The sequence below is a fragment of the Eurosta solidaginis genome, chromosome X (assembly GCF_040869045.1).
Source record: "Eurosta solidaginis isolate ZX-2024a chromosome X, ASM4086904v1, whole genome shotgun sequence".
NCBI classification, from domain to species: Eukaryota; Metazoa; Arthropoda; class Insecta; order Diptera; family Tephritidae; genus Eurosta; species Eurosta solidaginis.
In genome coordinates, this window is record NC_090324.1 from 172,323,347 (window position 1) to 172,351,335 (window position 27,989).

Here is a 27,989-nt window from a genome sequence, read left to right on the forward strand (position 1 = left end):
AAACAACCATTTAAAGCAATTTTTAATTTATTATTTATTTAATAACGTGGAAAAAGTTTAAACAGCGTGACATCAGCTGTGAGATGAATACCCACGGTGTGATGGGAGAGGTACGGGGATATTCTGGTGACGATACGACCAAAATTCTGGGGTAAATGCCTACATTCAATTATCTTCTGAACAATTTCGTGGTGGCAACGGCGCACTAACGCAATTGTTGGAAGAAGCATTCTGTGGCAGATAGTGAATCTGCGTTAGGGTTTTGTTGGCCTCGTTCAGGGGAACGAGAGTAGGGTTACCGGGGTGTTGGCCTCGTTCGGGGTGAACGAGAGCTGGGTTATTTGGGATGGAGGAATGTGGACTATTAAAATTCATTTTCGTTGTCGTTGGGCGGAAGTAATACCAGTTTCGCGATTGGTCTGCTAATTTGTCCCTTAATTGTATTGACGTCAACAACACGTACACGGTTATCGGAACCTGGATGTGTGTTGACGACTCCCCCATTCTCCACTCGTTTGGGTGTAGGTTATCCTCTTTTATGACGACTAGGTCCCCGGGTTTTAAGTTGGATTGTGGGTGTTTCCATTTATACCTTTTCTGGATCTCGGTGAGATATTCCGATTTCCATCTTTTGCAAAAGGTCTGATGAAGGGATTTCATCTTTTGCCATCGGTTTACAATGGAGGCAGGGTTTTCACTACAGTCGAGTTCAGGTGGAGCTAAAATATGCCCACCTACGAGAAAATGGCCTGGAGTAAGCGGCTCCAGGTCGGAAGGGTCGTTGGATGAGGGACTTAGAGGCCTAGAGTTGAGGCAGGCCTCAATTCGACATAAGAGGGTTGTAAACTCTTCGAGAGTATATTTATGATCTGACGCGATCTTTTTAAAGTGGGCCTTAAAACTTTTTACCCTCGCTTCCCACAAACCTCCCATGTGAGGAGCGCTTGGCGGTATAAAATGCCATTCTATAATGTGATGGCTATATTTAGTCAACTTTCCGTCCCTTGCTTCACGCAGAAATGCTTTAAACTCGGATCGTAAAGATCGAGAAGCTCCGACAAAGTTAGTACCATTGTCGGAGTAAACGTTTTTCGGACAGCCTCGTCTGGATACAAATCTGGCGAAGGCAGCTAGGAAGGACCCGGTACTAAGGTCGTTTGTCGCTTCGAGATGGATGGCTTTCGTCGAAAATCAGACAAACAGGCAAACATATCCTTTTGAAATTCGGCATCCCCTCCCTCGGTAGGATTTTAATGTATAATGTATAATGTATTTATTTATTACGGCTTTCCTAAGCCTAACTTAAATCTATTTTACATGTTTATAATTGTCTTCCAGACTATGCAATCTAGAATAGTTACATCTATGTCCTACCTTGGAGTACTATGGATGGGAGACTTCCAGATCATGCGAACAAAGCGTTGCGATTATGTAGTATGTAGGCATTTTACGCATGTTAGTAAAGCGCGAAGGCAACATCTGCACGGCGATGCACTGAGTTAATCGAGTGATGCGTTTCAGTATGTGCTTCGGCAACCTTTTTTGTATGCGCACAAGAGCTTGGAAGTATTGGCGCTACACAGCAGTATAGTTTCGCTGCACTTCTATCGATGCTATGGAAGTCCGCCTGTCCAGCACTAAATTGGTAGTGTTCTGCAATAATTGTACAATTTTTGTTTAAATTTATTGGAATGACATGATTTAATATCAATCGGTAGTTCATTATATGATTTAAGACCTTTATAATACAGATTACATTTGTCTGCTTCAGTTTTATAAGCCGGCAGATTAAAATCATTTTTATTACGAGTATTTACAGAGTGCACATCTTTTACATATTTTATATTAGTCCTCAAATACGCAGGCAAAGTTCCTTCTATTATGTTTTTAATAAATTTTATGGTATAATAAAAAAGTTGCTGTCTAATGCTAAGCCAATTAAGAGAGCATAGCATGTCTCTGATAGGTGTGTCATACCGTTTTTTGAGAATGAATCTCATAGCGCGGTTCTGTTGCTTTTGTAGCTTGTATATCTGACTATCTCGCAAGATGAAAAATATAGTTGGGCAATAAATAAAATTAGGTTCGATTATAGATCTGTAGACGATGATTTTATACCTTCTATTTAAATATTTGCAGGTTCGTTGTGTAAAATATAACTTTTTCGCTATTTTTCCTACCGTATAATCCACGCGCTCGTTGAAATTCAGCTTATCATCTATTTTTATTCCCAAGTATTTTATAATGCTGACTTTTTCAATTAGTTCGTTATTTATATTTAAGTTTTGTATCTCATTGTTTTGAAAATTGCGTCTAGATATAACCATAAATTTCGTTTTATTGACATTCACTTTTAGTCTGTTTACGCATAACCAACCATATACGCTGTTAAGATCTTCTTGTAGCTTAGCATATATTTCAGTAATATTGTTCCCACTTATCATCAGCAATGTATCATCAGCAAACAATTTTATTTCACAGTGCTTAATGGAGCTAGTTATATCATTAATATATATATTGAACATTATGGGTGCCAGCACAGACCCTTGAGGTAGACCAACAGGTACCTCCCTTTTATCCGATACGGACGTTCCAATCACTGTTCTTTGGTATCTGTTAATTAGGAAGTCTTGAAACCATTTTAGTTCTATACCAGAAACGCCAATGCAAGAAAGCTTTTTCAGCATTCATTTTTGGTCGATCGTCTCGAATGCACGCTTTAAATCCAAAAACACAGCTAATATGTGTTTTTTCCTGCTTAAGTCTTCTTTCCAGTTAGCTAAAACCAAATTCAAAGCACTTTCACATGAATGTTTTTTTCGAAAACCAGATTGTTGAGGTATAATAATTACATTATCTTCTAAATATTTTACCAGCTGATTTTTTACCACTGTTTCCAAAATTTTTTCATCACATTGTAACGTGTTAATAGGTCTTATCTCCTCAGCTTTGATGGTATTTTTCACTTTTTCTAATGGCACAACTATAGAAGATTTCCATAAACTAGGAACGAGACCTTTATCTAAGCTCTCATTAACAAGCTGAGAATAGAAAAAACCTGTATACGTTATGAAATCTTTAACGACTCCTTCCGACACAAGTTTCTTCCCTCCAATTTTATTTTTAAACTTACTTACTATATCAACTATCTCTGAAGTGGAAACTTTCTGAAACTTAAAAACATTACGGCCATTTTGCTCATCTATAGTACCTTCATTACTAAAAGAAGTAGGAATATTCATGCTAATCTCCAATATACTATCAATGAAATAGTCATTCAAAGACTGCGCTATTTCATTTTCCTCTGTGTAGAGTTGGTCGTTTATTTTAATTTTTTTAATACCATTATTTTCTTTAGCCATGCTTATGGAATTTTTCAAGTTTTTCCACATGACCTTACTATCACCAGCACTATGGTTGATTTTGTTTTCCATGTACTTGGCTTTTTTTATCTTAATTAGCCGTTTATATTAGCGTTTCGCAATATAATATTCACACCATTCTCCAGTGGATAGGCTGATCTTGTAAAGATTTAGCTTACGTTTATTTAAGTTAGCCAGCTCAAAATCATACCACTTGTTCATAAGTTTGACACTGACTTCTTTAGAGTATGTCAGGGTGGTCACTGCGCTTGATAGCGTATTACATAGGAATGTTGCCTTATTTTCGATGCTCAGATTTTCAAAGTCAGTGTAGTTAAGCTGTCGTAATTCATTAACAAGGCTGTCGCTTGTATAATTTTCCCAGGAAATTATTGTTCTCTTCGTTCTCATCTGAAATAGCTTATGTAATTTGATTTTGAATTTAATCGTTTCATGATCTGAAATCGATTTTATATCGAATGGTCCCGCGAAATCTACCCCAGTGTTGGTGAAGGCCCTAGTCAAGGTGGTGCGCTCTTTCGGAAGGATCCCCATAAGTTGCGTTTGTGTCCGCTTCCTGTAAATAGTACAGACCTTACAGTTGTGGATAACCGACCTTATCATGACTTTAACGCGTGGGATCCAGTACTGAGTGCGGATATGACGTAGCATCAGCTGGTTCCCTCCATGCAGTGTGGTCTCATGAGAGGATTGAACTATAAGTCTGGATAACCTGCAAGTATAAGGAAGAATAATGGGATGACTTTCGTTATGGGACATGTCTTTGGATGCCCCAGTCCGCCCCCCAGTTCGAATGATGCCTTCGTCATCTATATATGGGTTCAGGGGTAAAATCTCACTCTTCCCATTTATTAGTTTTCCTGACTTCAAATTTGCGTACTCTTCTTGATAATGTTGCCTCTGGCATATTGTTATCAATCTTCGTGTAGTTTTTTCTATTTCGTCAGGAGCTATTGAATGAGGCTTTAGTTGTTGGGTGCGTATTCTGGAAAAACCGAAGAATATAGGATATAACCCGCAAAGCCCTTGGTAGATCGGAAAACCTATCCAGAATATCAAAGTTATTTTTGACCGAAGTTGTATGAACTTTCACCCTCATTTCCTCCATATTCGTATTGTAATCTTCTTCTTGTGTTGGCCAATTTTCGTTGTTTTCTTGTAACCAAGAAGGTCCCTGCCACCACAAAGAATTGTTGATTAGGTCCGAAGCGTAGAGGCCTCTGCTCGCCAAAGCTGCAGGATTTGACGCGGAGTCTACGTGCCGCCCTACTTTGTCTCCTACTTTATCGATGATTTTAGTTATTCGATGTGCCACGAACGTTGACCACGAACATGGTGGTTTTGATGATCTGACGCGATCTTTTTAAAGTGGGCCTTAAAACTTTTTACCCCCGCTTCCCACAAACCTCCCATGTGAGGAGCGCTTGGCGATATAAAATGCCATTCTATAATGTGATGGCTATATTTAGTCAACGTTTCGTCCCTTGCTTCACGCAGAAATGCTTTAAACTCGGATCGTAAAGATCGAGAAGCTCCGACAAAGTTAGTACCATTGTCGGAGTAAACGTTTTTCGGACAGCCTCGTCTGGATACAAATCTGGCGAAGGCAGCTAGGAAGGACCCGGTACTAAGGTCGTTTGTCGCTTCGAGGTGGATGGCTTTCGTCGAAAAGCAGACAAACAGGCAAACATATCCTTTTGAAATTCGGCATCCCCTCCCTCGGTAGGATTTTATATCGAATGGTCCCGCGAAATCTACCCCAGTGTTGGTGAAGGCCCTAGTCAAGGTGGTGCGCTCTTTCGGAAGGATCCCCATAAGTTGCGTTTGTGTCCGCTTCCTGTAAATAGTACAGACCTTACAGTTGTGGATAACTGACCTTATCATGACTTTAACGCGTGGGATCCAGTACTGAGTGCGGATATGACGTAGCATCAGCTGGTTCCCTCCATGCAGTGTGGTCTCATGAGAGGATTGAACTATAAGTCTGGATAACCTGCAAGTATAAGGAAGAATAATGAGATGACTTTCGTTATGGGACATGTCTTTGGATGCCCCAGTCCGCCCCCCCCAGTTCGAATGATGCCTTCGTCATCTATATATGGGTTCAGGGGTAAAATCTCACTCTTCCCATTTATTAGTTTTCCTGACTTCAAATTTGCGTACTCTTCTTGATAATGTTGCCTCTGGCATATTGTTATCAATCTTCGTATAGTTTTTTCTATTTTGTCAGGAGCTATTGAATGAGGCTTTAGTTGTTGGGTGCGTATTCTGGAAAAACCGAAGAATATAGGATATAACCCGCAAAGCCCTTGGTAGATCGGAAAACCTATCCAGAATATCAAAGTTATTTTTGACCGAAGTTGTATGAACTTTCACCCTCATTTCCTCTATATTCGTATTGTAATCTTCTTCTTGTGTTGGCCAATTTTCGTTGTTTTCTTGTAACCAAGAAGGTCCCTGCCACCACAAAGAATTGTTGATTAGGTCCGAAGCGTAGAGGCCTCTGCTCGCCAAAGCTGCAGGATTTGACGCGGAGTCTACGTGCCGCCCTACTTTGTCTCCTACTTTATCGATGATATTAGTTATTCGATGTGCCACGAACGTTGACCACGAACATGGTGGTTTTGATGATCTGACGCGATCTTTTTATAGTGGGCCTTAAAACTTTTTACCCCCGCTTCCCACAAACCTCCCATGTGGGGAGCGCTTGGCGGTATAAAATGCCATTCTATAATGTGATGGCTATATTTAGTCAACGTTCCGTCCCTTGCTTCACGCAGAAATGCTTTAAACTCGGATCGTAAAGATCGAGAAGCTCCGACAAAGTTAGTACCATTGTCGGAGTAAACGTTTTTCGGACAGCCTCGTCTGGATAAAAATCAGGCGAAGGCAGCTAGGAAGGACCCGGTACTAAGGTCGTTTGTCGCTTCGAGATGGATGGCTTTCGTCGAAAAGCAGGCAAACATATCCTTTTGAAATTCGGCATCCCCTCCCTCGGTAGGATTTTATATCGAATGGTCCCGCGAAATCTACCCCAGTGTTGGTGAAGGCCCTAGTCAAGGTGGTGCGCTCTTTCGGAAGGATCCCCATAAGTTGCATTTGTGTCCGCTTCCTGTAAATAGTACAGACCTTACAGTTGTGGATAACCGACCTTATCATGACTTTAACGCGTGGGATCCAGTACTGAGTGCGGATATGGCGTAGCATCAGCTGGTTCCCTCCATGCAGTGTGGTCTCATGAGAGGATTGAACTATAAGTCTGGATAACCTGCAAGTATAAGGAAGAATAATGAGATGACTTTCGTTATGGGACATGTCTTTGGATGCCCCAGTCCGCCCCCCAGTTCGAATGATGCCTTCGTCATCTATATATGGGTTCAGGGGTAAAATCTCACTCTTCCCATTTATTAGTTTTCCTGACTTCAAATTTGCGTACTCTTCTTGATAATGTTGCCTCTGGCATATTGTTATCAATCTTCGTGTTGTTTTTTCTATTTCATCAGGAGCTATTGAATGAGGCTTTAGTTGTTGGGTGCGTATTCTGGAAAAACCGAAGAATATAGGATATAACCCGCAAAGCCCTCGGTAGATCGGAAAACCTATCCAGAATATCAAAGTTATTTTTGACCGAAGTTGTATTAACTTTCACCCTCATTTCCTCCATATTCGTATTGTAATCTTCTTCTTGTGTTGGCCAATTTTCGTTGTTTTCTTGTAACCAAGAAGGTCCCTGCCACCACAAAGAATTGTTGATTAGGTCCGAAGCGTAGAGGCCTCTGCTCGCCAAAGCTGCAGGATTTGACGCAGAGTCTACGTGCCGCCCTACTTTGTCTCCTACTTTATCGATGATTTTAGTTATTCGATGTGCCACGAACGTTGACCACGAACATGGTGGTTTTCGGATCCATGCCAGTACTATAGCCGAATCTGTCCAAAGGGTTACTTTAATGTTTGAAAGTTGCATATTTTCTATGCCCGACTCTATAATTTCTGCAAGTAGGACTGCGCCGCAGAGTTCCAGTCGTGGCAATGATATGGTTTTGACCGGGGCTACTCTCGTTTTGGCCATCAACAGGTTGGTGAAGACTTGATCCTTTGTTTGTACCTTCAGGACAACAGCGGCGGCATATGCTTTTTCCGAGGCATCGCTGAATCCATGTATTTCGACGCTGTCCTTTGGGGTAAAATGAACCCATCGCGATATGCGGATATCGTTGATTTTTCCGTATTCTTGCATAAATGCGGTCCAACCATCTAGAGTAGTTTGTGATACTTCTTCGTCCCAACCCGTGCCTTCCAACCAAATATTTTGCATTATAATCTTGGCTACAATTACCACTGGTGCCAGCCAGCCAAGAGCGTCGAACAGCTTTGCAATCGCAGAAAGTATAGCCCTTTTTGTGATGGCATCGCTGTTTTTAAAAGGTTTAGCAGTAAAATAGAATGGGTGCGATGTCTCCACGTCATCAGCCAGTTGGTGTAGTGTCCGAATCGCAAGATACGGAGCACAATTAACCCCAAAGGTTACCGTTTTCAATTCATATATGTTAATTGGGTTTTTGGGGCATTTGCGAAATATGATTCGCTGATATTTTGTTTGGTCTTCATTGAACCATATTTGGCGATACATTTTTTCTATGTCGATGTTAAATACGTATTTGAACAGCCGCCAACGTAGTATAAGAATTGTCAGGTCGGATTGAAGAATCGGACCTGGATATAAGGCATCATTTAGACTTTTACCATTAGTGGTAGGACAAGATGCATTAAATACGACTCTGACTTTTGTCGTTGTACTTCCCTCCTTTATAACAGCATGGTGAGGTAGGAAGTAACAGTCATTTGAGTCTGGCGAAATATTGCCTATTTGTGTCATGTGCCCTAAGGTTTCATATTCGGATACAACTCTATTGTATTCCGTTTGAAGGACTGGGTTTTTCGCAAGTCGTGTCTCGTTGCGATAGAATTGAGAACACGCACTTCTTAATGAGGGGCCTAAGTTAAACTCTTTCCTAAAGGGTAAGGAGACTACGTATTTGCCATCGTTGTTCCGAACTGTTGTGGATTTGTATAGCTCCTTGCAGTAAGTATCATCTTTATTGATGCTCCTCTTCTTTGGAATTTCCTCTATCTCCAAGAAAGCCGCCAGTTGTTTGTCTAAAGTGACCTCGTTGAAATATGAAACTAGGGTTTTATTTGTATCAACTGCATCTGTACGGCCTGTCAAAATCCAGCCGAACACCGTGTTCTGTGGCTATTAATGTGTTTAGCACGTCTTTCCTAATACCGCCTAGCATAATTTGGGGGTATATGTCTCCGCCCAGAATTAGATCGACTGGCTCATTGACAAAAAATCTTTTGTCAGCCAGTACTAAGTCAGGGAATGCTTGCCTCGTCATTGCGTTTATTTGGCAGATTTGAAGATTCCCTGTTAATTGTGGTAAAACCAGCATGATCGTATTGATCTCGTTTAATGGGTCTGTTGGTGACCGCAGTTGTATGTTGCACGCTTCTTTTACTTGTGCAGACATTGTATTATTGATGCCCGAAACTTGGGCATGCAGGTGTTTGGATGGCAGATTAATTCTGCGCTTTAATTTCTCGGTAATGAATGAACATTCAGATCCCGAGTCTATTAGGGCTCTCGCCGAATAGTAAACACCATTAAAATGAATATTAACCTGAGCTGTCCCTAGTAATACCCCTTTATTTGTATTAGCAAAACATGAGTTCACATTATTAATCGGAGCATTTTCTTTTTCAGCATTGCGTCGTATTTGAGCTTCCCGTGAGGTAGATGCTCCGAAAGTGTCAGAAGTATTTGTTGGTTTTGGCTGATTCGAAATATGAAGCAGCGTATGATGTCTTAAATGACATGTGGCACAGTTCATTTGACTGGTGCACTTTGTTACCGAATGGCCAGCAGAAAGGCAGTTTATACATCCACGGCTGCTCTTAATTTGTTCAAACCGTTTATTGGGTGTTAAACGTAAGAACTTTTCACACATCTTACACGTAGGTTTGGCTACACTTGCACTTGCCTGATAGGACCCTAATTTTTTAGCCGATGTATCTGTTGTCGAACGAGATACTTGTGGCTTTGAGGTTTTGGAAACTGTATCCCCTCTTAGATCAGTCACGGTTTCTAGGGTTTGGAAACGATTGGATAAGAATCTATCCATATCAGCCCATTTTGAAATTTCCGTTTTGTTTTCAATTGTTTGTTCCCAGAGTGCCAGTGTGGTTTCTGGCAGTTTTGTGGAACATTGATATGTTATAATTGCATCCCAGTTTGATATGTCTATATGATGACATTGGAGCGCCGAGATGCAATTATTTATTTCACGTTGCAGTTTCTTTATAGAGCTACCGCATTCAATCTCAACTGCTTTCAAACTAAAAAGAATTTTTAATTGGGCGTTAACTAAGATACGTTTATTTTCGTATCTATCACAAAGATTTTTCCACGCTGTTTCGAAACCATCTTTCGTTAAAGGACATCGCCCAACTATCTCTTTGGCCTCACCTTGAGTCTTTTGGTTTAAATAATATAATTTTTCTACTGCTTCGAGGTTTTTGTTACGTATATATATAGCAGTAAACATGTCTCTAAATGAAGGCCAAGAAAGGTAATCTCCTTTGAAAACGTCCGTATCATACGGTGGCAGGTGCACGCGATATTCCCTGTCTCCTGAGCTTTCTTCTTTCTTTTCGGCTTTCTCAAGTTTTTCCGAAAGTTCAGCCATTGCTGCCTGACACTTGAGAAAGCTGAAGTATGCAATTTTGTGCTTCTTTTTGATGGCCGACAGCTCTTTTGCCTCCAGTTCTGAGGAGCTCAAGAGTTCCTCATATGTCTGCTTCGCCTTCTCCCATAGCGATTTCAACTCCTCCTTTTGGACTAAGAGGGTGTATTTTGTATGGTCTGAAGAGGACATATCATGATAGTCATTTTCAAACTCAGTCACTGCCTCTGCTTGGCGTATATAGGTATTCATTATATTAAATGAAAATTTATTTAAATATTAATTAATAAATTAATTGCCTTTGCAGAGAGTCCTGATTGAAAATGAACTGGAATGAAGGAATGTATACGAGAGAGATTTCTCGGTGAAGTGGCCTCGAAGCTTGCAAGAAAGCTAGTAGTTTGAAAGAATGTCCAAATGCGTGGTGGGAACGGCGCGCACCCACGTATTTTTTAAAGATTAGTGCTAATGCAGCTGTGTTAACAAATTGTGTAAGCCAATAAGTAATGGCTAGTGAAAAAATTGTGTCAGTGAATATAAAAATATATGAACGCTTTTTATGGACTTTTGGTAATTTAACCAAGGACTGTGAACTTTTGTATCACAAAACAAGATCAGTAAAAACTGATTTGTGTATTGCCGCAAATGAGAATAATAATTCTTCAATATTTCAAATAATTGTGCAAGGAATAAGACTATTGGTCACCCAAACAACAACAACAATATGTGTGTATGAAACTAAGTGCACTTTGTGATAAAGCAACAAACTAAATTGCAAACGTACTGCCGGTGTAAATAGGCGCAAGTGATTTTTATGTGGAAAAATTTGTTTAATTCAATGTGCGCGCAAATTAGATTAATTTCTTTGTTTAAATAACCTTAACAGATCAAAATTTATTTCGGTGAATATTTTGAAAATGAAAATTTTGCAAAAGCGAAATTAGAAAGGTGGCGCTAAGCGGTGTTGAGGTTATGTTAACCTTTTAGAGCAGTGTTGTGCTACCTTGATCTGTGTCCAGAAAATCTTACCGCTGGTGGGGGATTTTTCCGGATAGTCACAAGGCGTGATGCACATACTTTAAATAACTGCGTTAAGCGCTTTTTTTCTATTTTGCACAAATAAGACCTCACTTCACAACAAAATCACTTGCAAGGTTTTTAGTAATGGGAAACACTTTCCACAGATTTATAATTTTATTTTTGAAATGATTATTAACAAGTGAAAAGGAAAACCTTACCTAGCACGGAATGTTTATAAAACCACGTACCTTCGTTATATTGATTATCCGGAGTACTGATTCAAATTTTTTGATGTTGTCGTTTCCAATATGAACTTGCTGGTATCACCAAGATAGTTGTTGTGTGCAAATTGCTGATAACAATGTATTCCTGTGTGAATAATAATTGCGGGCTTCTTGACTTTATCACCACTGTTTTCTATGCTTCCTTGACTTAATGCTGAAGTTTCGCTTTGATTATATCACGATTTTACTTCTTCTTCGATGTTCTCTAAAGGAGTGGAGTGGACTGTATTGTAAATATCTGGTTCTCTTATTTTCGGCGACGCAGGACTATGGACAAATGCGTGGTGGCAACGGCGCGCACCCACGTATTAGTTAAAGATTAGGTTAAGGCGAAAAAAGGAAGGATATAAAAACACCAAAAAGGTTTCGCATTAATAAAAAGGAATTCACAGTGTTGTTTTATTCAATGAATGTAAATACAACAAGTGTTAAGGAAGATTTTAACAGATGTTGTGAAAATGAAAATATTAAATATATTTTCGGAAATTATTAAATATATTTTATGAAATTGACAACTTACGTGAACGTGTGATTACGTGTTCATTTGCTGGCTGCTGGATTAAAAGAGGACGAGACTCTTTGCTACATGAGCCGATGAACCCACGATACAGCTCCTTCGTTGGGTTTCCCGGCAACAAAGTTGCCGTACCGCGGGATCACAACGGTAAAAATCTAGGATACATACGTACTACCACTCACACATACCCGTGTGTATAGTGATCACAAGAATATGTGGGTGGTAGTAACGAAAGAAAATAACCAAAGAAAGTTATGTTAGGAGGGGGGGAGGGGGGGGGGGGGATATATTTAGGCCTGTGGCCTAAACAATGTCATAACTTTGAAAATACCGAATTCGTATTTTTAGCACTTGTTCACTCATAGATGGATTTTAACATCACATTTTTGTCTACTGGAGATAACCAAGTTACCAAACAAGGTAAGGTTTTTGACTATTCATTGTTTATTTGAAATTGTTTATACTAATAGTATATTACCGTTCATTTTTCAGATTTGGATAATTTAAATAGGAATATTGATGCCTTAGACAAGAAAATAGATGAATGGAGAACAAATTTATCAAAGGGTAATATTTGTTTATTTATTTGTTGAAATTTTTTGAATTAGTGTGCGATATGTTCAACTTGAATACCTTTTATAGTTTTAGTCAGGTTTTTCATAACATTTTCGAGTATGGAATTTTTAGTATAACTTTAGTATACAAAATATAAATTTTGTCCTTACGTTGTATGGAAAAATGGAATACTCGAAAATATTGTGAAAAATTTGATTGAACAGTTAAAAAAATTTTGGAATGAAGAATACTGTCCTTACTCAAAATCAGTCAAACCGTGTATATATAATGATAATCCCCCTTGAAAGTACTTTATTTGGTATACGACTTAAAATACATATCTTTCATTTGATACCCCTATTGGCATATCTTGCATAATACTTAAAAGAAAAAATCACATTGGTGGCAACACCCCAGTAGAAAATCTTGAAACGAGGCGTAGTTTCCATATATATAATTATTTCATGCAAATATTTTTCTAATATTCATACATATCTATAAATTCAATAATTTCAGAAAATCAATCAACACAAAAGTTGTTAAAGAGGGTATTGGAAGGAGTTAAATTAGGCGCTAGTTCTGCAACTGTAAAAAGGAAGAAGATTTTACCGCAAAAACCTTTTTCAGAAGTGCATGAATTTTCCGAGTTTGAAGCAAAAGCAAAGCTCTGTGTTTAGGCCCGACACCTAAATTCTCATTAATTTGCGCCACACTAATAGCACCATATTATCGACGACTAGTTCGCCCACATGTATGTATAGGTGTACATGTCCTCGACAAGGCAACCGTCTACTTTTCCAGCGATCGTTGTGCGAACCAGAGCTAATACCGTCCGAGGAGCCCCGCCACATTTTATTATACAAGGTAAATTATTGTGCTAATTTTAAGTTTCACTATAATAAAGACCAATATTATAACGAGAAATATCTCTCGCCTTTCTTTCTTTCGTTATAAAAAATAATCCTAACACGATTGTGGTGTCTCCACTCCTTTGCCGAGTTTGCGACACACCACAATTGTTCATGGTCCTTCGAGCCGGATATGAACCAGCGACGTTTGCACCTCATCGGTGCACTCATAGACGCATGTTCCCCTCGCACAACGATCGACCGTCGGCTGGCGCGAGAGTTAGCACTGCCGAAGTCCGACGCCGCCGGCGAAACCGGCTGCTTTATTAGGTTCAGGGGCAAACATGGACAGAGCAGGACGGTGACCACACATGCAGTCTGCGTCCATGATTTCAAGCGCGTCAGCCCAACCTATCACGTCGACCCCCGCGTCGCGGCTCCGTACGAGCATATCCGATTGGCGGATCCACAATTTTATGCTTCAACGCCTATCCGCCTCGTGCCCGGCGTCATAATGTCGGCATAAACGTCGCCGCCCGATGCACCATCGATAGACAATTCTGGCAGTAGTCCAGGCGAATGATCTCGCGCAGTCTTTGCAGAGGGGTCTTCGCCCTATAAACAGTGCACGATCGAATCGGATGCCGCGCGTTACATAGCGGGCATGGTTTGGCGTAGCGAGCGGCCTGGCGCTCTGTTCTCTTGCGCAACGAAGCGTAGCGGGTCATTCTATTCAGAGAAGTTGGAAGAAAAAACAAACGAAACTCGTTGAGTGATTATGACTGTGTCACGCGTTCGGCGGCGAGTAAGCCCCAATTCTATTATCGGGCGCTTTTGAGATTTCGCGCGTGAGTAGGGTGAAAACATGTCTAAATGCCTACGAGAATATATTCATCTCGCGTACGTTATGTGCGTGGCCTCTTTCCCCGAACGTTATGTGCCTGGGTCTTTAGTGCCTTATTCTGTTTATTTTTGTGTCATCCGGTAGCGCTTCCGCTACTCAGGCATGCTAGTGCTGCAGAAAAATGGACATTTAAGTTGCTTGGTACTCACATTTTGGTACCGAACCGGGTAGAGGGTGTATAAGGTGGGATCTTGCGAGTCATTGTTATTTGTGTTGTTGGTGCTAAAAACCAACAACTTTCCTGCCGGGCACAAAAAAAAAATGTTTGGTCAGCAAAATTTTATGCTATATAAAGAAAAAATATAAAATCTTCGTTTTGGACGAGGTGAAAATTTGTCGAATGAACCATTCTTTTGTATTGCCCTTCGATTATTTATTCAACTGTTCCCAATTACGCTTGTAGTCCTATTTTATTGATGGTCTTTACTAAAAGGTACGGTTCCCGAAGTGTATTTGGCTCCGATACCGATTTTCCAGAAACGGGTTGTTGGGTACCCGTTTGCATCTTTTTATGCATCCCTAATGCAATGTACATTTAAAGCTGGAGTCATTGGTGCTTTATCGGTAACCGTATCGGTAACCTTATAACAGCTGATTCGACCAATCTTATGAGAATCAATGCAATCGATTATTGGTGCCGCTAAGGTCGTAACCGTATCGTAGCCAACCAATTGGGTTTTGGTTTACCGTCGTAACGATAAACAGCTGATTACGTTAGGGATACGGATACAGCGTTACGACATACGGCACCAATGACTCCGGCTTAAAACTCGGCATATATATGTACATACGTTGGTACAAGTATATGGGCAGTCAGTGCACGGACTTTAGCACTTCATTGATAGGTGGATAAATTTTTGACCCGTTTTAATTTCCTACTCCCACTGAATACTGCTATCATTAGGTCAATGTATTGATTTTTCGAGTACACCCAAATAAATTTCCAAGGTGACAAAAACCCAACTACCCAATTTTGCGAGCCTTTCTGTGAAGAAAAAACTCAATTTTAACAAAGGAATCGTAAGTTCTTTGTTTTCAAAAAGATGTTTCTTCTGGTTATGATAAGCTGATTGGTATGTCTGCAATTATTTTTATTGCGAAATTTTATTTGCAATTCCTCGTCCCGGAAAGACAAGAAATAACTAATAAGAAGAAGGAAAAGAGTTAAGAATAAAGTAGTTTGCTTCAAGAGAACTTACAGACCATAGTACATATAATACATGCATGTTCGCAAAATAAATGTAGGATTGCGCTACTTTCATCGGTTTGTGTGCACAATTCTGAACGAAAATAAAGTTTAAAAGTAAGATAACATGTCGGTGGTTTTATGGCAGTATTTTTGGCACATGGGAAAAATCCACCACTACCAACATTTTCATTACTTAAAGTCCGCGCACTGGTATAAGCATACCAGCGGCAAAGGCAGATACAACGAAAAAAAATACTCGCGAATATGGATACATACCTATGTATATAACGTAAATTCCACAGAATTGAAGCAAACGGTAGATTGCTACATTCTTTTCATTTTTACGCGTGGTTGGAGAATGGTGACAGCGGTAAGTATGGTAAATTCATGAACTAATTTTATTAATGATAAATGTTTTTTTTATTTAATGTAATTAATTAACTTTCTTTTATTTCTAGGTGGCTGGTTGTATAGTCCAGGAGACGGTTTGTTCAGATTTCGTTCTGGTTTTAGAGCGGTGTGAAGTTAGCCCCTCCAACTAAAAATTTTTAATTTTTTAAAATGCTAATCGTTTGATAGTCGTTTGATAATGATTGATACGCTTCTATTTTCGTTTGATAGTTATTCGTTTGTTAGAAAAAAAAATTTAAATATCTATGTGAAGTTAGCCCCCCCAACTAAAAAATTTTAATTTTTTAAAACGCTAATCGTTTGATAGTCGTTTGATAATGATTGATACACTTCGATATTCGTTTGATAGTTATTCGTTTGTTAGAAAAACGAAATTTTTTAAAATATCTATGTGAAGTTAGCCCCCCCAACTAAAAATTTTTAATTTTTTAAAACGCTAATCGTTTGATAGTCGTTTGATAATGATTGATACACTTCGATATTCGTTTGATAGTTATTCGTTTGTTAGAAAAACGAAATTTTTTAAAATATTTATGTGAAGTTAGCCCCCCCAACTAAAAATGTTTAATTTTTTAAAACGCTAATCGTTTGATTGTCGTTTGATAATGATTGATACACTTCGATATTCGTTTGATAGTTATTCGTTTGTTAGAAAAACGAAATTTTTTAAAATATCTATGTGAAGTTAGCCCCCCCAACTAAAAATTTTTAATTTTTTAAAACGCTAATCGTTTGATAGTCGTTTGATAATGATTGATACACTTCGATATTCGTTTGATAGTTATTCGTTTGTTAGAAAAACGACATTTTTTAAAATATCTATGTGAAGTTAGCCCCCCCAACTAAAAATTTTTAATTTTTTAAAACGCTAATCGTTTGACAGTCGTTTGATAATGATTGATACACTTCGATATTCGTTTGATAGTTATTCGTTTGTTAGAAAAACGAAATTTTTTAAAATATCTATGTGAAGTTAGCCCCCCCAACTAAAAATGTTTAATTTTTTAAAACGCTAATCGTTTGATAGTCGTTTGATAATGATTGATACACTTCGATATTCGTTTGATAGTTATTCGTTTGTTAGAAAAACGAAATTTTTTAAAATATCTATGTGAAGTTAGCGCCCCCAACTAAAAATTTTTAATTTTTTAAAACGCTAATCGTTTGATAGTCGTTTGATAATGATTGATACACTTCGATATTCGTTTGATAGTTATTCGTTTGTTAGAAAAACGAAATTTTTTAAAATATTTATGTGAAGTTAGCCCCCCCAACTAAAAATGTTTAATTTTTTAAAACGCTAATCGTTTGATAGTCGTTTGATAATGATTGATACACTTCGATATTCGTTTGATAGTTATTCGTTCGTTAAAAAAAATTTAAATATCTACATATGTCAAATTGCCCCCAGTTGATAATTTTTCAGGCTGTAGAGGCCTAGGAGCTCGAAGCTATGTCTATGTCATTCTCTGGTTGATAATACGTGATAATGCAACTGGCTGCACTCCCCTCGTTGCGGCTCTTAAGTTAGAAGGGCATACAAATTTTATGTCATTTTTATATATAGGAAGAAGATAAACATTAATTTCAGGGTACCTCTTATCCGTAGTTTTGATTATATCTGTTAAACGGCTTTAAATAAACCAAATAGTTTACTTTTATGTCATCAGCATCTTTATTTGATATCCATTTTGTACAATTACATAAAAAATTCCGGGGTCCCTAATATGGGTTTCGACACCATAGGCAATAATAATAAAAAAGACTTTAGCCGATTGTCATATCCAATAGGTATACAAAGTTTCATGAGAATCGGTCCAGCTGTTTCGGAGGAGTATGGTAACGAAAATTGGGCCACGAGAATTTTATAAGGAGAGTTACATACATATGTACAAACTTACATACAAGTTCAATTAATAAAAGAATGTTAAAAATATTAAAATTTCATGTGAAGTTAATCCCCCAATTGATAAGTTATAATTTTTTCGAGTTGGGTACATGTATGCATATTTTTCTGAGTTTTGGTATTTTTTCATAACGAATTTTGGTCCCAAAAATAAACGCGTTGTGGCAACAATATAATGGAGTAGAATTCAAAACTACATACATATATTAAAATTTAAACCTATATTTTTGCACTGATTGTTGTGCCGTTAACTTCAAGTGATAGCCACGTCGGCGCCGACGAAAATCAACATACTGTAGACCATTTAGTTGAATAATTAGGGCTGATCACATTCAACACGGCGTCTACAGACTACAACCACAATAAAGATAAGCTTGGCGACAACCGTAGCGAATGTCAGGATCACATAGATTATATTGCACAGAGTAGTGGGTGATGAAAGCAAGTCTTTTCTGTGACGTTGTAACCGTGTGCAACTCCAGAACTTCTAGGAAAGTGAGACCGCCCAAGGCAGGAACTGCACTGGAGGGATGGCGCAAACGTATATATTCAGTAGTTGCAAACAGTGCACAACGGGACAGGTACTAAGAGATTGTGTCCACGACGTGCTTGTGTGTTTTTGCTGGAAAAGATAGGTGAAGATGGGGGCGGGGGCTGATGCTCGGCATTGCTCCTGACTGTGCTACTATGATTGTAGTGATGGGTTGGGAATAAAAGCGTTGGGCGCGCAAAATTTCTAAAAATGTGAGGCGTAGCATAACCTGATTAAGATTCAGTTGGCTTCACTTATGACTATCTATAGAAATATGCCGCGGAAGCAACACTGTGCAACACTCCAGCAGCAACCCTGCTTTGCATACTATATCTACTGCCCGCTGTTGCTGGCGCCGATCGGCGCCTCCTACTCTTACGGCCGCTCCAACCCATCACTACAATCATAGTAGCACAGTCAGGAGCAATGCCGAGCATCAGCCCCCGCCCCCATCTTCCCCTATATTTTCCAGCAAAAACACACAAGCACGTCGTGGACACAATCTCTTAGTACCTGTCCCGTTGTGCACTGTTTGCAACTACAGAATATATACGTTTGCGTCATCCCTCCAGTGCAGTTCCTGCCTTGGGCGGTCTCGCTTTCCTAGAAGTTCTGGAGTTGCACACGGTTACAACGTCACAGAAAAGACTTGCTTTCATCACCCACTACTCTGTGCAATATAATCTATTTGACCCTGACATTCGCTACGGTTGTCGCCAAGCTTATCTTTATTGTGGTTGTAGTCGGTAGACGCCGTGTTGAATGTGATCAGCCCTAATTATTCAACTAAATGGTCTACAGTATGTTGATTTTCGTCAGCGCCGACGTGGCTATCACTTGAAGTTAACGGCACAACAATCAATGCAAAAATATAGGTTTAAATTTTAATATATGTATGTATGTAGTTTTGAATTCTACTCCATTATATTGTTGCCACAACGCGTTTATTTTTGGGACCAAAATTCGGTATGAAAAAATACCAAAACTCAGAAAAATATGCATACATGTACCCAACTCGAAAAAATTATAACTTATCAATTGGGGGATTAACTTCACATGAAATTTTAATATTTTTAACACTCTTTTATTAATTGAACTTGTATGTAAGTTTGTACATATGTATGTAACTCTCCTTATAAAATTCTCGTGGCCCAATTTTCGTTACCATACTCCTCCGAAACAGCTGGACCGATTCTCATGAAATTTTGTATACCTATTGGATATGACAATCGGCTAAAGTCTTTTTTATTATTATTGCCTATGGTGTCGAAACCCATATTAGGGACCCCGGAATTTTTTATGTAATTGTACAAAATGGATATCAAATAAAGATGCTGATGACATAAAAGTAAACTATTTGGTTTATTTAAAGCCGTTTAACAGATATAATCAAAACTACGGATAAGAGGTACCCTGAAATTAATGTTTATCTTCTTCCTATATATAAAAATGACATAAAATTTGTATGCCCTTCTAACTTAAGAGTCGCAACGAGGGGAGTGCAGCCAGTTGCATTATCACGTATTATCAACCAGAGAATGACATAGACATAGCTTCGAGCTCCTAGGCCTCTAGAGCCTGAAAAATTATCAACTGGGGGCAATTTGACATATGTAGATATTTAAATTTTTTTTAACGAACGAATAACTATCAAACGAATATCGAAGTGTATCAATCATTATCAAACGACTATCAAACGATTAGCGTTTTAAAAAATTAAAAATTTTTAGTTGGGGGGGCTAACTTCACATAGATATTTTAAAAAATGTCGTTTTTCTAACAAACGAATAACTATCAAACAAATATCGAAGTGTATCAATCATTATCAAACGACTATCAAACGATTAGCGTTTTAAAAAATTAAAAATTTTTAGTTGGGGGGGCTAACTTCACATAGATGTTTTAAAAAATGTCGTTTTTCTAACAAACGAATAACTATCAAACGAATATCGAAGTGTATCAATCATTATCAAACGACTATCAAACGATTAGCGTTTTAAAAAATTAAAAATTTTTAGTTGGGGGGCTAACTTCACATAGATATTTTAAAAAATTTCGTTTTTCTAACAAACGAATAACTATCAAACGAATATCGAAGTGTATCAATCATTATCAAACGACTATCAAACGATTAGCGTTTTAAAAAATTAAAAATTTTTAGTTGGGGGGCTAACTTCACATAGATATTTTAAAAAATGTCGTTTTTATAACAAACGAATAACTATCAAACGAATATCGAAGTGTATCAATCATTATCAAACGACTATCAAACGATTAGCGTTTTAAAAAATTAAAAATTTTTAGTTGGGGGGCTAACTTCACATAGATATTTTAAATAATTTCGTTTTTCTAACAAACGAATAACTATCAAACGAATATCGAAGTGTATCAATCATTATCAAACGACTATCAAACGATTAGCGTTTTAAAAAATTAAAAATTTTTAGTTGGGGGGGCTAACTTCACATAGATATTTTAAAAAATGTCGTTTTTCTAACAAACGAATAACTATCAAACGAATATCGAAGTGTATCAATCATTATCAAACGACTATCAAACGATTAGCGTTTTAAAAAATTAAAAATTTTTAGTTGGGGGGGGCTAACTTCACATAGATATTTTAAAAAATTTCGTTTTTCTAACAAACGAATAACTATCAAACGAATATCGAAATGTATCAATCATTATCAAACGACTATCAAACGATTAGCGTTTTAAAAAATTAAAAATTTTTAGTTGGGGGGCTAACTTCACATAGATATTTTAAAAAATGTCGTTTTTCTAACAAACGAATAACTATCAAACGAATATCGAAGTGTATCAAACGACTATCAAACGATTAGCGTTTTAAAAAATTAAAAATTTTTAGTTGGGGGGGCTAACTTCACATAGATATTTTAAAAAATGTCGTTTTTCTAACAAACGAATAACTATCAAACGAATATCGAAGTGTATCAAACGACTATCAAACGATTAGCGTTGTAAAAAATTAAAAATTTTTAGTTGGGGGGGCTAACTTCACATAGATATTTTAAAAAATTTCGTTTTTCTAACAAACGAATAACTATCAAACGAATATCGAAGTGTATCAATCATTATCAAACGACTATCAAACGATTAGCATTTTAAAAAATTAAAAATTTTTAGTTGGGGGGGCTAACTTCACACCGCTTGGTTTTAGGTATACCGGCATCGCAAAAAGGGTGCTCCAACTGCGGCGTCGGCCGCGCCGTCAGTTGTAACACTTTTGCGATGTCCATTTATACATTTATTAATGGATTTTTTCTTTTCTTTGCAGGTTTTGGTATATGGTACCATTAGTGGATGAAAGCAATACCGAAACGATAGATATGGAAACTTTGGAAATTTTAAAAGCAGAATCTGACTTAGAAATGAACGAAGTTAATTCTGCTATAACCATAGCTAAAACACTAAGTGTTTTAGATCCATTGAATTATGGCGGTAGTAGTAGTAGCGAGGATGAAAGCGATGACGGTGCCGCCAATGAATATTTTGTTAAACGAGCACTCACCGTGCAATGCAACATTTGTTTTGCAATATTCCCAAAAAGCGCACTTCTAACAGAGCACCCATTACTCGTACATCCACAATGCAGCATACACTTGTAGTATTTGCTCTAAGGCATTTAAATCGAAATTCCTTTTGTCTCAACACAAATAGAAGCATTCGCGTTTAGATTCGCTGATATGTGACAAATGTGGCAAACATTATCGTAGTTGACCCCGCTGGGGTCATTTTCGTAGTCAATTACATTGGCAACGGCATCATATGAACTTTCATATGACGTCAACATATACATGTCATATTTGCAAGGAAACATTTGAAAACTATACGCAATTGCATTTTCAAGATCATGTGCGTCAACATGGTGAGAAGCGTTTTGAATGTCGATATTGTGAAAAAGGTCCTTGCATCAGAAAATACATCAAATCTATCATGAACCTACGCATACAGGGGGGCCGCAATTTAGCTGTGATGTTTGTGGGAAAGGGTATCGTCAGCAAACAGATTGTCGTGGCCACATATTAACGCATAACAGCTCGGTTTGTTCAAAAGGTTATACTCAACCTTCCAGCTTGCGTTAACATAAACGTTCCCACAGCCATAACAATAACATAAATACTAGTAATACCAATAATAATATTAACAATCACGATACGAATATTGCTCCGCATCAAGTGAATCACCACCCGTATCTTAATTTGGGATCAAATACGCAACTTTTAAATATTAATGCACAAGGCCCTGCTCATAAAGTATTGCATTGTAGGTTTTGTGATAAATCATTACAACTACTTTTAATACATATACAACAAAGTCGTGTCATAAATATTGAAGATGGTGATGTAGATAAACATAACTTTTCTTCCCAATACAACATTTCCTCAACGCCAATCCGTACTATTTCAGACAACCTTAAGGAAGATTTAATGTCTCTTAATTAAGAGATATATGTAAGCTATAATTAATATGCATATTAAGTAAAACAATATGCTTGAACTGTGGGAAAAATCAAATTATGAAACTATAACGTACATTATAATCCTACAGCCCAAAATTTTCCTTTTGATTTTGAATAAATTTTAAGAACTGTTAAAGATAAAAGTGTACCCAAATAACTTTCGGGATAAATAGCCTCAATGTTCTTTCGAGGACTTTGATTTTGCTGTGTATGTTCATATTTTGGACTTTTTATTTTGTAAGAAAAAATCACTTTTGGATCTCAACCGAAAGAGTGGAACCATTTATCAATGTAACAAAACTGAGGACGTATGGCAAAAGTGGGTTGATATTATCATAAATCTAGACAAGTTTGGAGTAATTTTTATTGGTGAAAATTTAATTTGTGGGCGGTAAACGTGACGGAAGTCCCATTAATGGAGTGCGCAGCTGGAATTTCAAACCAAACACATTTATACAGTTGCAAGCAATGAATTTACCACGATTCTATCATTGTGTTGCAATATTAAATGAAAAAATTTATGCAATCGGTGGATGTTCAAATAATGCTTTAAGATCAGTAGAAATATATAACGTTTCACAAGGATGGAGATTAGGAAGTAATATGATTACACCACGTTGTGGCGCTTGCGCGGTGGCTTTCAATCACAAAATTTATGTAATGGGTGGTAATAATGGAAGGGAATTAAAATCTTTTAAATGCTATGATCCCATAACGAACTGCTGGACTCAATGTGCTGATATGAATGAAACACATTATTTGGCTAGTGCCACTGTGCACAGTGGACACATATTTGTACTGGGGGACGCTCTATAATAGTGGAGCGTTACGATCCAGGGATTTACAAATGGACTTATATTTGTTATTTGGACAACGTCACTGGTTCCATTTCTGTCGACAATCAATTATGTGCTGTGGGTGGCGGATATTCAAATTGGGTTTCAGTTTACGATGAACAAAATGATGAATGGATCGCTAAGGCAGAAGTACCTGAAAAAGGCGACTACTATTGTTTTACGGTACCAAAAGTTTTACTTAAAAGTGAATAATAAATGTGAGAGTACTGTTCAGTCATGTTGGTGCTGACTTTCGTACAATCATGGTGCCCATTTTTTATAATCAATTTCGTCTAATTTTAATTGGCGATAGTACGGTGTTGAGCTATCCGATCCTACAGTTGGTGTCGACTTTTTTGCTCGCTTGATAGAAATGGGAGATGGTACTCAGATAAAGCTCCAACTATGGGACACAGCTGGTCAAGACCGTTTCCGATCAATAACAAATCATACTATCGAAAATTTGAATTCTCATGCATGGAGTAAGATCGCAATGCTTGAGAGATTATATCGAATGAAAACAAAGGTATGGGTAGCATTTTTTAAAAGGTCTATGCTATTATTTATATTGACCAAATTTATATGTATTGAACTTTATTACGTTGCTTCAGAGTTTATCCCGAAGATGAAACATGTCTCTGCCGAAACACTCTCTCGAACTTTTTAATGTGTCAAGATCAGTTACCAACAGGATGACCTTCAGCTCGCTGAGTTGGAAACAGTCACAAATTCTTCGCTAACAAATATTATTCGACGGTTATCGTGGTTATCCAAGCATGCTGAGGATATATTTGGTGAGCTAGCTACTCAACACAGTAAATTTTTGCGAGAACGGTTACTTAACCACAATAAATGCAAACTTTTTTCATCATCACTGATTAGGCTCACGCTTTGGCATACGTTATCTACAATGCTTCCTCGCCTGTTGCGGTTTGGCAGTGGCATACTCAGTGCGGGTAAATCTTTCTGTATCTACGGTCGCGCTGACAACGAAAACGGCAGCACTTGTCTTGATGTAAGTACATTATTCATGTGGTATGCATAGCTCTGCATGTAGAAACATGTTATCATAGGATTAGAGTGCTGATTATTACAACCAAATTAGTATATACATACGTATGTTGTTGTTGCCACATATTGCTAAAATTAACACCAAAACCATACATTTTTTGTATTCGGTATGGAACCTCATATGCGTCATCGCATCAAGGTTACTTCCTAAGACTCGAGTTGAGTATTCTATCGAAAGTGGCGATGTCAGATACATAAGTTTGTTATGTGAAGAGAGATACCCAAGAAAAGAGCAATTTTTCCCGTGTTTTACTAACGATTTACGTATTTAGGTACATGATGTTTGTGTTTCCCTATGAACTACTTGAATCGCTGCCTGACAAAGAGAATTTTCTTTGCCTCACAAGTGAGCATTAGGGTGCTTTATCGAGGTCTCCGAAAAGGAGTAGAGCCTAGTATGCCACCATCGTCACTGTTGAATTTACTATGGCAGTAGTAAAAACGGTGGTTGACATAATATGGTTTAGCTTTTGCATCTGGGCTTGGTGTTACAATCGCTATTTTTTCTTTGTTAACTGCTGGTGATCATTTGGTTGTAGGAGATGATGTTTATGGCGGAACTTTGAGATTGAGAAGGCAAGTTATGTCAAGACTTGGAATTGAGCATACGTTTGTAGATGCCACTGACTTGTCGGCTGTGGAATCGGTAATTCAAGCAAATACCAAACTTGTTTGGGGGGAAAACCCTACGAATCCGTTAATGAAAGTTGTACATAATAAAAATAAGTCAGGTTTGCAATGGAAAAACCGTTCTTTTGACAGTTGATAACACATTTCTAACTACATACCTAGCTCCACACCTTATTGTTAAATAAGTATTAAAGACAGTTTTTTTTTTTTTACTAAATTGGCTTAAGTGTTCATGAATAGAACGGTATTGGATCACAAATTCGAAAACAAACTTATTTCGATATCTACTCGAAGTTTGAAAATGATAGCAGTTGCTAAAATTGTTTGAATTTATAAAGTCCTTTTGATTTTGAATATAAATCAAATTATGAAAAATCTCAAAAGGTTTCCTGAAGTTAAAACTAAATTTGATTATGAAAACTGACATACGACTTCAATTGATTTTTCGAAGGAGATTTCTGTTATGTTTATCTTAAAGAAACCTTAAAATAAGATCAAGTTAGTAGAATTAGCTCTCACCCAGCAAACCACTAAAATCAAACACAAAAATAAACAGAATAAGGCACTAAAGACCCAGGCACATAACGTGCGGGGAAAGAGGCCACGCACATTACGAAACACTTGCAATTACACGAAAGTACTTTTTCTGATAAAATATGTCAGTTTAATTCATAAATGGAAAATCAAAACTTGAGTAGAAATTAGGGTTGCCAGATTTTATTTCGGGTTCCCGGGACAAACCTCAAATTTGAGCCAAATTCCCGGGATTTTGAAAAATTTTCCGGGACATTTGAAAAATAAGAAACACCTATATATGTATTTATTTGTATGGGTTGCTCATTCAGCGAAATAATTTTTAGATATAATTAAACGTTTTAAACTCTTATTTACAACAAATATTTTTATGAAACAGGCTAACAATTAATACGTTTACTGTGTTTAATGCGAATTCAATCATTGTAAACTTTACCAAGTAGGGCAACTAACAGCTGATCGCTCAAAATTAGCATACACACCACCATCGTTTGGCTCGCTGCTGGCCCAAAGCACCATCTTTGGTTGGGTGCTTTCGGGGACACACCCGATCTAGCATACCCTAATGGTTATTTAGGATTATTTAGTTTAGTGCAAGTTTAAACATGTACCTTTTCCGAAACAAATGAAGTTTTATATGAATGGCAAGAAATATATCATACGGTTTCCATTAATTTTTTCTTATCGTCCTAGCTCTAGGTCACGGCGAAGGCAAGGAGGATGCCGTCGCGCCATCCGGCGCGCACCATTTAATTTTAGAATCTAGTTTTAAGACAAATCGTGGTCGGGGACGCTCGGGCGTAGTCTGGGCTGTTGCGTATCGCTAGGGGGCCGGCATGTTTAGGCCCGACGCCTAAATTCTCATTAATTTGCGCCACCCTAATATCACCATATTATCGACGACTAGTTCGCCCACATGCATGTATAGGTGTACATGGGTAGGGTTATGTTGTCCGTACACATATACATGCATGCCGGTACAACTATGTGGGGAAGCTTCCGCTTAAAACCGGAGACTTTTTCCGCGGTTCAACGGTTGTCCTCGACAAGGCAACCGTCTACTTTTCCAGCGATCGTTGTGCGAACCAGAGCTAACACCGTCCGAGGAGCCCCGCCACATTTTATTATACAAGGTAAATTATTGTGCTAATTTTAATTTTCACTATTTCTTTCGTTTTAAAAAATAATCCTAACACGATTTTGGTGCCTCCACTCCTTTGCCGAGTTTGCGACACACCACAATTGTTCACTCTGAGAATAAATATAACGATTTGGTGAATATCCTAACAATTTAGCTATTCAGTTGAAATCCAGCTATTTTATACGTGTTTATTTTTTCCAGGTAGCTGAACTGCAGACCATCATCTGTGCAAGTACATCTAAATTCATAAAAATGGCTTGGCGCAAAATAATAACTGACAATGTTGCGCAATCGTATTCCTGGCAAGGAACTAAAACAAAGACACCAGCTAGTGCGCTAAGTGTAACAGGAGCACTGAAACGTAATTACGCGTATGATCATATGTTGTGGCTTTAGTTATTTTGTTGACTATATTTAGAAGCCTTTTGTCTCAAATTTCCTAATGTGGCCAACGAAAGTAGGTTTGAACGAGCGACAATCAACTTCTTCCAACACGCTAGTACTATGCTGAATAAAAAGGTTGAATACGAAAAACAGAAGAATACCAGCTTGCAATAGATTATAATCTATATATAATAATTATTAGATGCATTTAATTAATTAATTTATTTATTATTTAATATTTCCTTTTTCTTAAAAACGCAGGATATTTCTGTTATATTTTTGAACTACAAAAATTTATTTTGAATTTTTGTATTAAATTCTTTTCACTTCTTCAACTAAATTGAAAGAACATTTATATGTGTAACCCGTAGGAGTTTTTGTAGCTGATATGCATTTTCTGTAACCTTTTATGTAAATTTTTTTTTTATTTATGTGAAATAATAGGCCTATTCATTTACAAAAAAATTGTTACTGGAATTTACTAATTGTTGATGTTTTGTATGAGCAATGACAGAAATTCGTAACTTCCAGTAATAATTTTTTTGTAGATGAACACACCTAATATGTTAGGCTTGTATACATGTCACTAATGGGAACTTTTGTACCTCATCTGCACTT

The 27,989-nt window shown here is 37.7% G+C and overlaps 2 protein-coding genes and 1 pseudogene across 2 annotated transcripts in view; all 3 read left to right on the forward strand.

The window, feature by feature from the left end:
- The window catches only part of LOC137235480 (glutamate receptor ionotropic, kainate 2-like), a 364,653-nt gene that overhangs the window by 198,058 nt on the left and 138,606 nt on the right, over positions 1 to 27,989 (forward strand). The window lies entirely within an intron of this gene.
- LOC137234247 (uncharacterized) lies at positions 12,313 to 27,615 on the forward strand. The gene is made up of 5 exons (XM_067757859.1): positions 12,313 to 12,367; positions 12,440 to 12,514; positions 13,019 to 13,160; positions 27,087 to 27,120; positions 27,189 to 27,615. The coding sequence occupies exons 1-5, from the start codon at positions 12,313 to 12,315 to the stop codon at positions 27,381 to 27,383; spliced, it is 501 nt and encodes a 166-aa protein (XP_067613960.1). The 3' UTR covers positions 27,384 to 27,615.
- Positions 15,802 to 22,963, forward strand: LOC137234732 (gastrula zinc finger protein XlCGF48.2-like; annotated as a pseudogene).